This window comes from Sapajus apella, unplaced genomic scaffold (genome assembly GCF_009761245.1).
Source record: "Sapajus apella isolate SASKATOON/1434 unplaced genomic scaffold, GSC_monkey_1.0 scaffold81, whole genome shotgun sequence".
Classification (NCBI taxonomy): Eukaryota; Metazoa; Chordata; class Mammalia; order Primates; family Cebidae; genus Sapajus; species Sapajus apella.
The window spans coordinates 2,769,706-2,788,166 of record NW_022437021.1 but is presented as its reverse complement, the minus strand read 5'-3'; the positions used below and the strand labels follow the sequence as shown (position 1 = coordinate 2,788,166).

Below are 18,461 nucleotides of genomic sequence, written 5' to 3'. Positions count from 1 at the left end.
ATCAGGGGCAGCAACACAAGAAGGACTGAAATAAGAGGCATCTTAAAAGAAAAAAAAAAAAAAAGAACTTCATGATTTCCTGAATTTGAAGAATGAAGACTATGAAAGGATCAGAGATGATCTTGAGGTTTCAGATGCGTGCAAATACAAGAACATTAGGGCACTAAGAGACTTGGTGAAAATAAGGATTCTGGACAGAATGGTAGAGTTCTGGAAAGCTGAGATATTAATATGTTGAACTGAGAAAATGGCAAAGCATCCAAGTAAAAATATGGCTGAAGCAGGCAGATCACCTGAGGTCAGGAGTTTGAGATGAGCCTGGCCAACATGGTGAAACCCCATCTCTAGCAAAAATAGAAAAGTTAGCTGTGCATGGTGGTGGGCGTCTGTAATCCCAGCTACTTGGGAGGCTGAGGAAGTTTAATCACTTGAACCTGGGAGGTGGCAGTTGCAGTGAGCTGAGATGACACCACTGTACTCCAGCCTGGGTGACAGAGAGAGACTCAGTCTCAAAAAAACAAAAAAATCCAGCTAGTTGTGTATATAATGCTATCACTGAGTTCATAAAACAGTAGTCAACCTATTTTAGTTGCAGTGCTTACATCAGTGATGATATTCAGTATCTCCTTGATAAAAGGTTTTCTCCAAGGGGTAGTGTAGGGAGATAAGAAGAAGTCTATCCTTAAGATTCAAGAGAAAGAAAGAAGTTATAGAGAGAAATCGAAATGAGTAGGCATTAATAAAGCTATCCATGGCAATGTCACAGAAGCCAGCAGCTGCTGCCTGCTAGTCAGGAGTGTGTTCTGCAAAGCATTTCATGTCCAAATCTAAGTTCAAATTCAGAAGTCTGCCTTTCCCCTTCTTGCTTTGTTATTGAAACTATCATCCATTCAACACTTTAATGGAAATTTAGATTTGCTCAATTCTTCTTTTAACCCTGATATTCTATCAACAAATGTTATGAAGCTATCTCTGAAATATAATTTTACCCTGTTTAACCTACTACCACCATGTTTCATCATGCAACTGCTCCTTACCTGACTGTATCCAATATTAGTCCCCATGAGCCAACCTTCCCACTGCCAGAATAACTGTTCTAAACCACAAATCACACCAAGAAGTGTAGAGAACCCCTCAATTACTCCTCATTCCTACCAATATATCCCACTGCCTCTATGATATGGGTACTGGTGTCTACTTCTTCACTTCTTTTCTGATTCCTTCCCACAGGCAGCCCATGTTGAAGCCATAGAGAATTACATGCAGGTATTTCAAATACAGCATGCCTAAGAGGGAATTCTGTATTTTCAAGCCCTCAAGCTCTGCCAGGATTCTCTTTCTCAGAAATGTTACCACAAGGCAGAAACCTGGTAGTCATATTTAATTACTTTTTTTTCCTGATTCTCACATCCCAAATTCACCTAATTCTCTTCAACCTCAATGTCATCACCCTCACACCCTACCACAATTCATCTGTCATCATGAAGAGTCTCTTAAGTTCTGCTTACCTGCTCCAATCCATTCTCTAGACCTGGAGTTGTGTTTCTAAACACACATCTAATCAGAGTTAGAATTACAGTGAGGTTAGAGTTCATATTTGGGTTAGGATTTAACACTTTCAGAGGGTTCTCATTAAAATAAATTTCTAACATGCCTTTCAAGGCCCTCCCTAATTATCCTCCGGCTAACTTGGAACATATTTGCATGAATTAAATCCTATCTCACTCATCTTCCTTCCCTCCACCAACTTGTACCCATTTATCATTCACTGAATGTTTGCGTCCCTCAAAAATTCATTTGTTGAAGCCCTCAATGTGATGGTATTTGGAACTGGGGCCTTTGAAATGTAATTATTTTTACATGAGGTCATGAGGATAGGGACCCCGCAATGAGATTAGTGTCCTTGTAAGAAGAGGAGACACGAGAGTGTGCCCTCTCTCTCTTTCTCTTTTTTTCTCTCTGTCTCTTTTTCTCTGCCATGTAAAGGCACAGTGTGTCTGCAAGCCAGGAAGAGAGTCGAGTCCTCACTGGCAACTGAATTTGCTGGCACCCTGATGTTGGACTTCCTAGCCTCCATTACTGTGAGAAATAAATACTGTCTGTTGTTTAAGCCACCTAGTCTATTAAAATACAGCAGTGTGAGCTATGACACCATTGCAGTTCTAAGTTTGTCACTTCCTCAGAGTCCTTCTCTATGTCCCATAACTAGATCAGGACTCCTACTATGTACTCCCATAGCACCCTACATATTTCCCGTAAGATATTTCATTACAGTTTATTCTGTAGACTTGTTTAATATCTATCTTTTCTGCAGGAACCCTCTTGCCTTAGATTCCCAAATCCCATCACAGTGCCTGAGACATAGTGGATATAAAATACATACTTAGTAAGTGAACCACCTGATTGAACCATGATGCCATGATTTTGCATATTCCTCTTTACTTCCTGGAGTGCCAACCCAACAAATCCTCACCCATCAAGATTGATCTTCTCTTCTTGGGGATCCATCTTAATATTATCAGGCAAAGCTGGAAGACTTATTTCTGTTTTCCCACAGAAAGACCTCTATCACTAATCTTTTTCACATTATTTATCTTTCAAGCATGCCCTCTAAATTATGAGCAACTTGAAGGCAATTGTCATCTGAAGCATCCTTCTATCCTCACTTTCTATGATTCAGTACATGGTTGCTGAATGAATAAGAAATGATTCACATGAGAAAGAGGTAGGTTAGGTAATATTGAGAAATGAAGATATCCTAACTATTCAGTGATACAAGCTCTTCATTATCTTACTTGAAAGAAATTATAAACGAACAAGAAATAATATTTTCTTTTTTAAAAGAGATGTAGAAAATAAGAGTGTATATGTAGTAATCTTACCTTAGGAAAATACCTTTGGTTAATAGTGAGACTGCTCAGCAAGTTTCTTATTATTCCCTACAGTACATTTTTCGCCCATTCTTCATTTTTAAAAACAAGTAGTAGAGATTCCTTAATATTTTTCCTTTGAGAAATTCATGTAAAACATTAAAGATCCTGCAATTTTAATTTGTATGAGAAATTCATCCAAAACATTAAAGAGCCTACAATTTTAAGTTGTATCAAGATTTTCCACTCTGCTTTCTTAAACAATTCTTTTTCTATTATATTTATAATTCTTCTAATTACCACTGCCATTTTCTGGCTTTACTTTCTGCAAATATTTTGGAGACAAAGTCTCTAGAAGGAAAAGATTAAAGTTCAAAGAATTGGTGAACTGTTCTATTTCAGACCTCTGCCATTGACGGGTCACAAGACATTGATGGAACCACTTTATGTCTCTGGAATAACTCCACTATCTCTCACATGAAGTGTGGCCATCAGGACTGTAAAAACAGAGCAAATGGTCTCCTAAATCTTTTCTCATTCCCTGCTCCTGCCATGGGCTTTCATTGCTGGTGAGGCTTTATCCAGACAGTTTCTCGAATTTGAAGAACATTTTTTATTATTTGAGACCGTTATAAATGGCTTACATTGATTTCCCATATTTTTACTCATCTTTCCTTCTCATGAGACTCTGTGCTTCCCTTAAAACTGCTTTTCACATGAAATGTTCATAACATAAGCCATCTTAAAAGTGTATTCAACCGGGCCAGGTGTGGTGGCTCACGCCTATAATCCCAGCACTTTGGGAAGCCGAGGTGGGTGGATCACGAGGTCAAGAGATCGAGACCGTCTTGGTCAACATGGTGAAACCCCGTCTCTACTAAAAATACAAAACATTAGCTGGGCATGGTGGCACGTACCTGTAATCCCAGCTACTCAGGAGGCTGAGGCAGGAGAATTGCCTGAACCCAGGAGGCGGAGGTTGCAGTGAGCCGAGATCACGCCATTGCACTTCAGCCTGGGTAACAAGAGCGAAACTCCGTCTCAAAAAAAAAAAAAAAAGTGTATTCAACCATCTTAATGTGTAAAATTCAGTGGCATTTAGTACATTGACGGTGCTGTGCAACCGTAACCATTAACTAGTTCCAGAACATTGTCAACAGCCTCAAAGGAGACCTTGCCCCAATTAAGCAATTATTCCCAATTATCCCCTCCCACCAGCACCTCCCCACCACTAACATATTTTCTGTCTCTGTGTATGTTTAGTTATTCTGGATACTTCATGTAAAATGAATTATATAGTGTCTTACCTTTTGTGTCTGGCTTCCTTCACTTAAAATTTTCAAGGTTCATCCATGCTGTGTAGCATATGTATCCACCTTATTCCTTTCTATGGCTGAATAAAGTCCCATTGTATGGATATGCCACACTTTGTTTATTCATTCTTCTGTTGATGGAATTTGGGCCATATTCACCTTTTTGTCTACTGTAAGTAGTGCTGCTATGAACGTGTCAGCTCCTTAAAACTGGAATTATATATCTTGATATCTTCTGTACCTGGGTAATGGTGACATAAAAGTCCTGTTGATAATGATACAAACTAAGGTTTTAATAATATTCAAAGCCAAGTACATATACATGCATATACATAAATCCTGTTTCTTCTCCTGTCTTCCTCATTCCAAGTAACGATACCAACACCCACTTACTAGTCTAAGCTAGAACACTCACTCTGCTTTCCATATTTAATTGATCACCAAGTCCTATGAATTCCAGGTCCTAAACATCTCTCTTCTTCTCTCTATCTTTACTGCTTCAGCTTTAGGTTAGGGCCTCACCATCCCTTGGCCCTCACTCTTACAATATCCTTCTAAGTGCCTGTCAAGTCTCTGAACTCTGCACTGCTGCTTGGTTATCTTACTAACACATAAATCAGTTGGCGTCATTCTCCCACATAAAGGCCTCCAGTGGTTCTTCATGGACAATATAGTAAAGGAAGATTCCTCAATATGGCACAAGGTGTCCTCCATTATTTTTCTCTATCACATCAGTAGCCTTATTTTCCCACTGCTCTTTAATTATACCCTAGCTACTAACATACATATTGCTCTTTCCCAAACATGCCTTCTCTTTCATGCCTTTATTCACTTAGCAAAAGTTAAATGAGTACCAACTCCGACTGTAACCATGATAGGTCTTAAGACACAGTAGTGATTCTAGCCCTTGTGGGACTTACCTTATAGAGCAGTGACAATACTGACATTTGAGGTGAGTAAGTCTTTGTTACAGCTCTGTCCCATGTATGATAGGATGTTTAGCAGCACCCCTGGCCCTGGCCTCCTTCCACTAAATGCTATTGCATACACCCCTGCCCCCAGTTATGACAGTCAAAGATATCTCCAGACACTGCCAAACATCCCCTGGGGGACAAAATCACCTTGGATTTAGAATCACTGTTCTAGAGGGACATTATGGTAACATTAACTGTGTAAGTACAAATTATAATAAATATCACCTCTCATTACAAATATTGTATCCTCTTTCCTAGAAAGGGTTTTCCTTTCCGTTCTGTTTCAGTGACTTTCTCCAGGATTCAGTTCCAGTATTCCCTTCTCCTGGAAGCTTCCTCAACTTCCCCAAGTAGAACCAGTTACTTTTTAACTCCCTTAGACCTTGTTAATACATTGTTCACTGCATTAAGAAAAAATATCTTTGTTTTAAAGAGCTAATGCATAGTTTTTTCAGGTAAGTTACAGTAACCTCTACCCATGAACGAATTGCCTCTACATCAAATTTTAATAAACAAGGTATTTCAGTATACACAGTTTCGCTTTGTATATTTTTTCCAAACCACAACAATTTTAGTTCCAGTATAAAAGAATTCTGAGCCACTTCTTTTGGGGATAATTAGAAAAAGAGGAAATTGGGTGATGAGTGTAAAAAAAATAAAGGAAAGCAGATGGCATGACAGGAACAGAGGTTTTTGCCTTGAGGCTTTAGGAAATTAGGGAATCTGAGGAGACATCAACCAGGACCTTAAAGTGGAACTCCTGCAGTTGCAAGGAAGGAGGGAAGTGACATTTGTGTAAGAGAGGCCTGATGGCACGTACTTTTGGGAGTTATCTCTGGGGTTCAGGATGCAGAACTCAACAATTCGAAATCATGAAATCAGAAAGGCATTGCACATTTGGATGGAGAACCAGATTCAGGGAGAAAGATCTTTTATATGTATATTATTTTAGCAAAGCAAAGCAAATTTATGGGCATTTTACTGAAATGGCAGAAGAGGAAGACCCTGAGAAATTTCAATAGAGCAAGAGATGGTAAATGGAAAGCAACTGTAACATAACCATTATTATTAATTTAAGGTGTGAAAAATGTTAACTGATGGTTCTGTTTTAGAGATAATACAAAGAAGATTCATGCAAGTTTGCATTTAATACCTCTATAACTGTATCGTCCCCCTAAAATCTTAAGTACCTCAACAGCAAAATCTCCTTGTCCTCACAATTAGGGAGAATCTACTCTATTTGTAACAGTCTCCTGAGACTGGAATTTCCATCTTATTCCTCTTTCTATTCCCACATCCATACGTGGTCAATAATAAGAAATTAATCATTACTTGTTGAACATATAATTCAACACAAGATGTGGCAGGAGGAACTGGCAAAACCTATCCTCTTCTCTCAGATGGAGATTCTGAGAGCTAAGTGGAGATTGGGATCAGGCAGAGCAGATATTCACTCAGCTGCAGACAATAGATGAAAGTCAGAAGCAGAGAAAGCTTGGAGACAATAAGCCAGAACAGCCATCAGAGAGGTCCTCCAGGAAGGAATACAGGTGTTGCAATAAGTGTAGGACTGTCGCGTCCTGGGGAAGCACTATTGGAGATCCAGGCAGTTAGGTCTGCAACAGTAACAGACATGAATACACAGACACGGCACTGAAGTTTGGAAGCAGATTTCAAACCTCCAGTGTATAAGGAAGGGGTAATAAATGGCTAGTTGCCAAGATCATGGCTCAGGCCCAGTTTTTTTTTTTTTTTTCTTTATTTTCTCTCTCCTTTTTTTCTTTTCTCGAGACAAGATCTTGCTCTGTCACCCAGGCTGGAGTGCAGCGGCACAATCTCAGCTGACTGCAGCCTGACCTCCTGGCTCAACTGATCTTCCCACCTCAGCCTCCTGAGTAGCTGATACCACAGGCACACACCACTATGCCTGGCGAATCTTTTTGTTTTTAGTTTTTTGTAGAGACAAGGTCTTTCTATGTTGCCCAGGCTGCTCTCGAACTCAGGCTCAAGCAATTCTCTCATCAGGCTGAATTTCTAACATTGTGTCTTACATGGGCAGTAGTAGTTTTGTTGAAGGAAGTAGTTCCTTGCGAAGGAAGGAAGGAAGGAAGGAAGGAGGGACGGAGGGAGGGAAGGAGGAAGGGAAGGAGGGAAGGAGTGAACAGAGTGATTGATTTTTACCAATCATGGAAGAACCAGGCACATTATCGAAAGAGAAACTCAAGTACAAGAAAACAAGATAGATGACATAGAATGGATATGTAATTTAGTTTTGTTTCAGTATGAAGCCCAGACAAAAGAACAGAGCCCCAGAGTGAAATACAATAAACAATGCTTGGAAAATGCTAGAACTGAGCTTCTTAAATTTATGCTATACAACAGGTCCTGTTCCACGTCTGGGCAGGGGTATATCTGCCAGTGTGCACAAATGGCCACAATTGTAAAATGAGGTCCCTGTCAGAAAACCCAGTAGGGACTCATGGACACAAACAATGACTTCTGTGACTGTTTTAGTCCAACATCTTACACATTCTGAAGTTCTGAATAGGAAGATCTATTCTCTTACCTACTCTCCTGGGTACTTCAGAAGGAAAGTCCACTTTTTAAGGCTCCAAAGTGTCATTTTCTTTCAAGTATCCAAACACGACACAGTAACTATAGGGAATAGAAGCATATGTCTCTGATGTCTTTGTGTAAATAAAATGTTTCAAAACATCACCTGGGCTTCTGAAGGCATTTTCTGGAAGGAATAATAAATTTGCAGTAAACCATGCATCTTTTTTTTTTTTTTTTTTTTTTTTTTTTTGAGACGGAGTTTCGCTCTTGTTACCCAGGCTGGAGTGCAATGGCGCGATCTCCGCTCACCGCAACCTCCGCCTCCTGGGTTCAGGCAATTCTCCTGCCTCAGCCTCCTGAGTAGCTGGGACTACAGGCACGCGCCACCATGCCCAGCTAATTTTTTGTATTTTTAGTAGAGACGGGGTTTCACCATGTTGACCAGGATGGTCTCGATCTCTTGACCTCGTGATCCACCCGCCTCGGCCTCCCAAAGTGCTGGGATTACAGGCTTGAGCCACCGCGCCCGGCCACCATGCATCTTTTTTGCCTCACCTGATCTGCTTAATTACCAAGAGAATGGCACCCCAAGTTCACTAAGTGGTGAATTCCAAGATACTGTAACAGGGGAAGTTAATTAATCCATAGAGGAACTGAGGCTACAGCCCTGACTTCATTAGCACCAGGTTTTAACCATTATTCAAATCACATTCAACTTTCTTAAAGAGTTCATGTATACCCTTCAGTACATGTTTTTTCACTGTAAACATGTTAACTCAATAACTTTAAATAGAGTTGGGATCAGCAAAAAAAAAGGATTAAAATGGTCTTCCTTTCATTCTACAAATACTGTAAGTAAAGAATAATTAATAGCCGTTCACAATGTTCGCTCCCCTCCCCTTGTACCAAGGAGAATCAAGAAAAGAAGGAGCATAGACAGGCAAGGGGAGACGTTGGCAATGGATACGAAGTTCCTGTTAGACAGAAGGAATGAGTCCTGTTGATCTACTGCACAGCATGGTGACTACAGTTAATGACAACATATTGTATACTTCAAAGTAGCTTAAAAAAAAAAGGATATTTTTAATGTTCTCACCACAAAGAAATAATATTTGAAATGATAAATATGTTAATTAGCCTGATTTGAGTATTCCAATTGTATACATGTATCGAAGCATCACATTGTACCCCATAAATATATACAATTATTATTGTCAACTAGAAATAAAATAGAATAAAAGTAGCAAGTCAACAGACATATTAAAGAAAGAGCAAACAAATGTGTTTTCTCTTCTCCTTCACTTCACTTTGGAGTGAAGGAGAAGAGAGAAAAGAAGCTATCTTCGTAAATGGACTTCCAGGTTTCCATCTTGCCTTACTCTAATCTACTCTCCATGAGGCTTTCAGAGTAATTTATCTAAATCCAAGTTTAACCATAACAGTCACATTCCCAACACTGGTAGTTCCCTAATTGCAACATGATTAGAATTGTCTAGAGGGCTTGTTAAACCACAGATTGCTAAGAAACCACACCCAGAGTTTCTGATTCAGTGGGTCTGAGACAAGGCATGAGAATCTGTGTTTCTAAAGTGATGTTCTCAGTTCTGAGGTAATGCTAATGTTACTGGCCAGGGACCACCTTTGAGAACCAGTGATCTGGAGAAAGTCTTTAACTCTGAGCTTCAATTTTCCAGAAAAATAATTTTCTCCTTGTAAAACTCTTCAGATTATTGTGTTAAATATTGAAAAATATTACAGACAAATGCTAGATGTTATTTTAATTTAAAGGAAGGAGCAAGAGGCTTGCAGTCAAGAGATCAGCCCCCTAGTTACAGGTCTACCATAAGTCAAATAACCTCTCTAGGCATGTTTTCTCATTTGTAAAAGGAATTAATTCCTGCAACTAGCGCTTATTGAATACCTGTTGTATACTAGACACTTGTCAGGCAATAGGAATATGGTAGAAAAACAAATCTTGCTTCCACACATTTATGATTATGATTTGGATGTTAAATTGTCTTCCAGCTCTCAGTTATTTCATGACTTTATAATTAACAAAATTAGCTTTTTCCTATTCTCATGGTATTTTGTTTTTCATAAATTTGACTTAAAATGTTTATGAGCTATTAGGTCACAATTCGTTGTGACTATTGGGTGAACTGCCTAAAATACATTTATGTGTTAAGAAAATTTCATGTGTTGATTGCCACTATATCAATAAAAGAAAATTTTAATGTGTGGATTGAATAGTAAATCATCAGTCAAGTGAATGACCAGCATTTATATTTAAGTTCCCCATTTTCCAGCTATGTCATGCCAAATCAGTTGTTTATTTGATGAGCATCTACAAGTCAGCAGGCTCTATGCCAGGATCTAGTGCTAGAAGGGTAAATGAAATAGGCATTGTCTCTACTATAAAAGACTTCACATTCAAGTCAAGCTAGTCAAGGAACAATGATCACTTTTGATTGATTAACCAACCAGTCTTCTGGTAGATATTAGGTATTAGAAGTACAAGGCATATTGAAAATGTACAACAAAAGGACTTGATCCATTTTTGGATATCTAGGAAGCCGTACCCAAGTCACTTCAGCTTTCTGTCTTACTTGTAAAATTGAAAAAAGAAATAACCCCCTCTAAGACTTAGATAATGATTGTTGCCACTTTGAGATAATTTATTTAAAATTTCCACCACTGCACTTAGCACACTATTTAACAGGTAGTTATGACATCACAGTAACTAACTGAAAGATTATTCACATAAAGAATTCCAATGGTCAAAATCAAATTTTAAAGAGTTTATTGGGGCCGGGTGTGGTGGCTCATGCCTGTAATCCTAGCACTTTGGGAGGCCCAGGCAGGTGGATCACTTGAGGTCAAGAGTTTGAAACCGGCCTGGCCAACATGGCAAAACCCTGTCTCTACTAAAAATACAAAAAAAGAAAAAAATTAGCTGGGCATGGTGGCAGGTGCCTGCAATCCCAGCTACTTAGTAGGCTGAGACATGAGAATTGCTTGAACCCCGGGGAGAGAGGTTGCAGTGAGCTGAGATCATGCCATTGCACTCCAGCCTGGTCAACAGGGCAGAACTCCATCTCAGATTTAAAAAAAAAAAAAAAAGTTTATCAATAATATAAATAACTTAGTTTGCCAGTTTTAAAAAATAAAATATAAACTGTATTAATTGCACATATAGTATCACATAGAATTAGTCTTTATAACTCTTTTTCTATATGTAATATATGAACCAAAAAGTTCATGGATGAATTAATCAATTATCAACACTCAGACACTTTCTTGCAACTGGAAGTAAATGTTTCCTTATTTCTTCCAGCTACTTGAAAAGAATTGAAAAATATGAGTCTGGAAGCCAAGCCAACCAAGGTTCTAATAAACCAGAGTGGACTTTTGGAATGCATCAGCATTTTGGTGTTTCTCAATTTAAGAATGAATTTGGAACTGGCTGCAGAAATTTAATCAGCATCTCCAGAAAGAAAAAGGTGGACTTAATTGAAAGTTGAAATTTATGTGCCCAAATACATCCCTCTGAATTATGGGGATTGGAATAGTCAATAACAAGATACCACAAAACAACTATCTCCATACAATCTGTATACAAGAATACTCAGAATCACATGTAAGTAAAGAAGTGGTTGCCTATTTCATATTTTTAAACTTGAAAAATGGGGCACTGAAGATTAAAGTGGAATTCATGAAATATGAGATAAATCAACTCTGTCTACACATTTTAAAGGGACCTCATGAGAAAAATTGATGATTCACTACCAAGTTGGGGAAAAAAAAAATCCATACTCACTTAAATGTTCCTTGCTTCAATACTAAAAAGCAAAGGAAGAGAGACATAACATAGAAAACCTAAAGAATATTGTAATGGAAGGCTTTAAAATGGGGGTAAGTTTTAAAATTAGACAGCTGCTTCAGATAGTCTTATTCTAAACATGCATAATCCTCTTGCATAGTAATCCTAACATCATCCTTAAACTCTATCCAGCTCCTTCCGAACTCCTATTATAGCTAAAATTCCACAACACGTGTGTTTATTACCTCACCTTTCCCTCTTCCACTTTTGCTCACCTAGATTTTGTTCCACTAAAACCACTGTCACCAAGGTCACCGGTGACCTCCAAGGTGCTAATTGATGTAATCTTTCTAGCCTTTTCTTGACCTCTCAAAAAAACATGCAACTTTCCAACATCCTAAAAAAAATTTTTCCCTCCCTGCAAAGCCTGTTTTCCTTCCTTCTGTAATAGAGGCTTTATGGCTTTTCCTCCATCCAAAGTGGCTGCTCCTTCTCAATTGCCTTGATGATTTTTCCTCTTCTGTTCTTTCTTTAATGCTGGTGGTGGAGCTCTTCAGAGTTTTGACATTTAATTATTTTTGCAGATATAGTCTGGGGGATTTCATCACTCCCATGACATCAGTCATCTGTTGACTCCTTTATCCACAAGTCAACCAAATAGATTGTGAACTTGAGGCCTAAGAATCTAATTACCTATGAGACTACTCCTCTTAGATGGCCCATAATCAGCCAAAACTGAACCTGAATTGGCCTCTTTATCTTTCCCTCGCCACCCCAAGCCATTTCCTTCTCAAATGTTCCCCAAGTCACTGGATAGCAGCACCTCCAGCCAACCATTACCAAAACCAGTTACCTTGAGTCCTTCCATTCTCTCTCTCCCCATTACCAAACATCAGAGCACTTCTCTTCTACTTCTGGAACATTTCTGAAGCTCACCAACTTCTCTTGAGCTCCACCACTTCTATCCGAATTCAGGCCACCATCGTTTTCCCTAAGAATTCCTGCTGCAGCCTCTCTACTGTTCTCCCTGTCTCTACTGTGCTCTACCTTCCCATCGTTTCTCCACACTGCAGCCCCAGTCATCTTATTCAAAACATTCTCTAGTTTCCTGCCTTCTCTGTTTAAAATAATCTAAACACTCCCATAGCACACTTAAGAAAATACAAATGCCAGATTAAAAGTTCTTTTTAAATCTGGTCCCTGCCAAACGCACCAGTCACATCACTAGCTTCTTTCTCTATCCTCCCTCTTTTCCACCATAATCCCATCATACTGAAATGCTCCATTCCTCAGATTGCCAAATTTTCCAGTGCCTCTGTTCCCACACCACTCTCCCACCTCTTTTTAAAATTCTGTTTGTATTTAAGGGTTGAACAAAGATGTTGCATTCTCCAAGAAGCCCTTCTTGACTCCACTTACCTGAACCTAGATGAGGTATCCATCTTAAATCCTCCCATAAACATGTAAGCACTCTAATCCTCCATTACAGTATTCATCACACTCTTCTCTATCCTCCAACAGACTATACTTGAATAAGCATACTTCTTACCAGCCGAGCTCAGTGGCTCATGCCTATAATCCCAGCGCTTTGGGAGGCCGAGGCGGGTTGATCACCTGAGGTCAAGAGTTTTAAACCAGCCTGACAAACATGATGAAACCTCATCTCTACTGAAAAATACAAAAATTGGCCAGGCATGTGGCTGATGCCTGTAACACTAGCTACTCTGGAGACTGAGGCGGGAGAATCGCTTGAACCCAGGAGGCAGAGGTTGCAGTGAGCTGAGGTCGAACCATTGCACTCCAGCCTGGGCAACAAAGCAAAAACTCCATCTCAAAAAAAGAAAAAAGAAAAGAAAAGAAAACCATATGTCTTGTCTCATTTAAATAATCAATGGAAACTGAATATCCTAATTGATATGAGAGAGCAGGAGTCGCTATGCTTTTCAAACAAATGTCACAGAAAGAAATTACCCCTTGCTGGGCACAGTGGCTCACAACTGTAATCGTAGCATTTTACAAGGCAGAGGCAGGTGGACTGCTTGATCTCAGGAGTTTGAGACCACCCTGGGCAACATGACAAAACCCCATCTCTAAAAGAATACCAAAAAATTAGCCTGGCGTGGTGGCATGCACTTATAGTCCCAGCCACTCAGGAGGCTGGGGCAGAAGGATCACATCAACCCAGGAGGTCAAGGCTGCAGTGAACCCAGATTACATCACTGCACTCAAGCCTGGGTGATAAAGTGAGATCCTCTCAAAAATAAATACATGTGTGTATATATGTGTGTGTGTGTGTATATATATGTACATATATACACACACACACACATATATACACACACACATATATATACACACACAGATGTATTTATTTTATATATATTATACATATATAAGCCCTTAACTCTTTTCAGCTACCCCATTATCAGCAAATACCTTCTTAGCAATTGCTTGGCAGCCAAGTCAACTAGAACTGGAATTAGAATGACATAAAATTTTCTCATTCTAAATTTTGAGATGAACTAGATTTTCACAGAGCGGATCCTCAATGAATGTTTGAAAGAAGGTGTCAGTTCGATGTTTAATTTGATCAAAGAAAGAAATATAAGGTTAAGACATTAGGGCCTTGTCAGGCTGTTCTGCATTTCCGTATCAGCCAGACTCTCAACCATTTTCTTGCTGTATGTAAACATATGGCCCAGTTTGTAATCAGTGGGCTGTAGGAAGCTAAAGAAATTACCTTTTCTTTCATAGAAAATCATTTGGAAATAGGGACCCAGGTATTAACCGTCTAGCAGCAAAGTTGTAGGAATCTTTAGTCTCTTCTGCCTCCCTTCTTCCATCCCTCCACTCTGTCTTGACCCCACCCCACTCCTTATTTGTTTTTTCTTCTATTCATTTTCTTCTCCCTCCCTCCTTCCTCTCCCCCTCCCCACGTGGGAACCATCAGGGCCCTCACCAGGGCGCTCAGTTCAGGTTCTGGGTCAGCCCTTGCAGCTCTACCAGTCCCTCCCCCAAGCCCAGGAAAAGCTGCTCCTTATTTGGAGTCACAAAAATATTTAACAGAGATCTGACTGTGAGTATTAAAGAATGCCTCCTTTAAATCAAACACCTAATCAACTGTTTTCCCCCAAGATATATGTAAAAACAGCTGTAATTGAAACCTGTTTCTCACTTTAAGAAAGAAAGATTCCTGTTTAGTTTTCTCCACTTTCATAGTTTCTTTCTAGGTCCAGGGCCTCCCACTAAATGCTGACGACTGCCTGCTTCAAACCCTGCCACATCAGCAGGGAGGGGGCCCAGCAGCATTTGGTATTTGCATCAGTTTCCAAGAATGCTTTTCAAGTTATCAGTTCACTCTGCTGCCTTTAGCAGAGATGTTTCTTCTCTAAGTTTATAGACGTGTGCTTGTTCTCAAAAACTTGCCGAGGATTTTTCTTTGTTAGCTAAAAGAGAAATTATAATACACGTCTAAAAACATTCTACATTTTAAACTATTTTGGCCACAACAAAACCTACAATGAAATGTTTAAAATCTTGGGTATCTATTGCAATTCCAGTGATTGAGCCAACTTGACCCCAGAAGCTTTATCAGATAACCTCACTGATGGGTATTTGGAGGGTTTCTTTCATAAATCTGTTGCATTATGACCCTGAGTCATTTTGCTCAGAATTAGTCTCTAACTCTCAGCAACACAGGACAAAGGTACACGTATGCCCTACAAAGGCAATTCAGCAGAGTGGTAACAACGATTCTTAGAAATTATTGCTCATTGTTCTGAAATGCAGGGGAATAAAAGGTGTTATGATGTAGTATTAAAGTTTTTCTTTCCTGATAAAAATGATTTCCACTAAAAGCATTTTTTAGTTCTGTAATGGCGATATTTCAGGGAAAGGGTAAAAGTGTTCTTGGAATACACAATTAAACTTCAGGTCTTTTGTTGTTGTTGCTAGAACCTAGAAAACTTCAAACATTGTTGCCTAGTTAGAAAAAAAAAAAACTGAATGTGGATTCTTCCTTTGTAAACCCCCTTCTAGGACTGACCAGACACCCTTTCAAGTTCTTTCACTCCTAGTTACTTCAAAAATCACCCAAGGTTATCTCTGAGAAGAGTTTATTACAGTTTTTTATTATCCACTTTTACTTTCATTAACTTTTTTTTTACCTTTAGAAAGAGTAACCTGCTTTAGAATATTCAGTCCCTTTTATTTACAGAAGTTATGATAGAGTTAACTTCTGCAGAAATTCTTCCTTAAGGCAAAGCAAAAAAGGGGGAGGGAGATGGGGGGAAGAAAGGGAAAAAGTTTCTCAAGGAACTACAGCCCACTCATTTCTGTTTCTTAGAGACAGAACTGACCTAAAGATGCCCCCTTTGCGATGACTTCTGGGATAGAGCAGCACTCTCGCTAGGCTCTTGCTACCTCACTGGGGGCCAAGCAGAGGAGAGGGGACACACATGGACACACACACGCACACACACGCAGATAAGGCCTTTCAAACCTAGGGCCTGGAATGCATCCCACGAGGCTTTAGAAAAAGACACAGGACCTTTGGCCTCCCACCTCAGGGTCAAGGTACCAGCTCCTCCTCTCCCTAGTAGGGAGTGGAAGGTTGGACGGAGGCAGTAACAGTCCCCATCCCCAGGAAAAGCTGCTCCTTATTTGGAGTCACAAAATTATTAAACAGAGATCTAACTGTGAGCATTAAAAAATTCCTCCTTTAAAACAAACGCCTAATCAACTATTTTCCTCCAAGACATATGTAAAAACAGTTACAATTGAAACCTGTTTCTCACTTTAAGAAAGAAAGATTCCTGTTTAGTTTTCTCCACTTTCATTGTTTCTTTCTAGGTCCAGGGCCTCCCACCAAATGCTGACGACTGCCTGCTTCAAACTCTGCCACATCAGCAGGGAGGGATGTTGGGTGTTGGGGAGAGAGTTAACATCCACTTTGGTGGGGGCACTGCTTGGGGTGTTACCAGCGAGGACTACGAAGACCCCAAGCTCGAATTAGAAGGCCCTCTGGATGTGCTAGGCGTTTTCTCCTTAAAGAGGAGAGGAGTTAGGGTGAAATCGGATAGGTGCTTGGGTGTGGCTGTAAGAGATGGGACAGAGAGTAGGCAGCAAGGTCAAGGGGGATCCGGGGCTCACAGGAAGGTAGAGGGGTCCAGGCTCAGGATAGAGCTGGTAAATCCAGACAAGGAGCCCGTGGAGAAGAGGAGAGGAGACTGGAAAACATGAAAGATCCCCCACCGCAGCCTCAGAAAGGATAGACTGAGAAAGAGGTTCTCGGTCTCCAGGTCGGTTGCAGTCATTTCGGAATGTCGGATAACCCCCCAAAAAAACCCTGGAATTAGCCTCAGCAAAGGCAAGCTAGGAGGTCTAAGGACCTTCCCAGGCGACTTGGTCTAGTCTAGAGTTTGCAAAACCTATCCTCGCTGTAGCCAGGTGCAGAGCAGCCTGGAGCCTGCTGCCCAGCCCGCAGCTCAGCCCTGCCTTCGGGAAAGACCTCTCTTTCCCAAAGTTATAAGAGAAAGAGAGTGCATCACTGCTGAAACAGTGGGCTCACAGAGCCCCAAAACTGGAGAAAAGCTGGACGGGGCTGGGGGCGGGGTGGAGAGGTGGAGGGGCGGGGAGGCCTGCTCCGGCTGCGCCACGCAGTCAAGTCTTCCTCCCTCCTTCCCTGCCCCCTCCGCGCCCGCCGGAGCCCTCCACCCTACAGGTGGCCTACAAGGCACAGGTGAGGCAGGACTGGACAGCTCCTGCTTTGATCGCTGGGCTCCCGATCCCTCTCTAGCTGCTTGGCTGCCCGGAGATCTGCAAACTCTGCCCACCTCGGGGCTGCAGAGCTCTCCGACGTGTCCCATAGCGTTTCCAAATTTGGAAAGTGGAGGAGGGGGTAGGGCGGGAGGATGGGGAGGGCGGAGGTATGCAGACAGCGAGTCAGAGTTTCCCCTTGAAAGCCTCAAAAGTGTCCACGTCCTCAAAAAGAATGGAACCAATTTAAGAAGCCAGCCCCGTGGCCACGTCCCTCCCCCGATTGCTCCCTCCTCTGCGCCCCCGCAGTCTCCTCCCAGCTGTGGCTGCCCGGGCCCCCAGCCCCAGCCCTCCCATTGGTGGAGGCCCTTTTGGAGGCATCCTCGGGCCAGGGAAACATTTGCCGTATAAATAGGGCAGATCTGAGCTTTATTATTTTAGCACCACGGCAGCAGGAGGTTTCGGCTAAGTTGGAGGTACTGGCCACGACTGCATGCCCGCACCCGCCAGGTGATACCTCCGCCGGTGACCCAGGGGCTCTGCGACACAAGGAGTCTGCATGTCTAAGTGCTAGACATGCTCAGCTTTGTGGATACGCGGACTTTGTTGCTGCTTGCAGTAACCTCGTGCCTAGCAACATGCCAATGTAAGTGCCTTCAGCTTGTTTGTGGGAAATCGGGGAGAAAGGTTAGATGGAAGGGCACCCTGCTCTGGAAAGGAAAACCTATAACCTGAATTCCAGGTACACTTGGAGGGCAGGCTCTCCGGCATGAGGGAAAACGCCGGAATCGATAAGAAACATGGAAATTACTTTTAAAAATGAAACATAAAAGGCTCGCGAAGAGTTAGGGAACTTTTCCTCTAAGTTCAGAGTGAGACACTTAACCCATCTGGATCCTCAGCTTAGTAACCCCCAAAGGGAGCAGAAGGTCTTTTCCCTAAGGATGAGCTATTAACAACTAGTGTGGTGGAGGAACTCAAGGGCCTCCACCCGACAGGCCCCATAAACGCACTGATGTCCACCTTGTAAAACTTGAGGCCTGCATTAGAAAGTCCTTCAAATAAGTAACGTAAAACTCACCTCCTAGGAGCTTTTATCTTCTGGGCATTATAAGGGCTTGTCTGGAGGAGGAGGAGGAGGAGGAGGAGGAGGAGGAGGAGGAGGAGGAGG

The 18,461-nt window shown here is 41.2% G+C and overlaps 1 protein-coding gene and 1 long non-coding RNA gene across 2 annotated transcripts in view; one reads left to right on the top strand and one right to left on the bottom strand.

The window, feature by feature from the left end:
* Nucleotides 1-576: 576 nt before the first annotated feature.
* On the bottom strand, nucleotides 577-18,396 carry LOC116533274. The gene is made up of 4 exons (XR_004261184.1): nucleotides 18,372-18,396; nucleotides 7,724-7,812; nucleotides 4,178-4,424; nucleotides 577-681 (listed from the first exon to the last, which is right to left on the bottom strand). It is a non-coding gene; the product is annotated as an uncharacterized LOC116533274 (long non-coding RNA).
* Nucleotides 17,392-18,461, top strand: part of COL1A2 (collagen type I alpha 2 chain) — a 36,994-nt gene continuing 35,924 nt past the window's right edge. Inside the window, exon 1 of the mRNA XM_032252941.1 lies at nucleotides 17,392-17,936. Coding sequence (XP_032108832.1) covers nucleotides 17,867-17,936 — 70 coding nt within the window. The 5' untranslated portion in view covers nucleotides 17,392-17,866. The remainder of the gene's footprint in view (nucleotides 17,937-18,461) is intronic.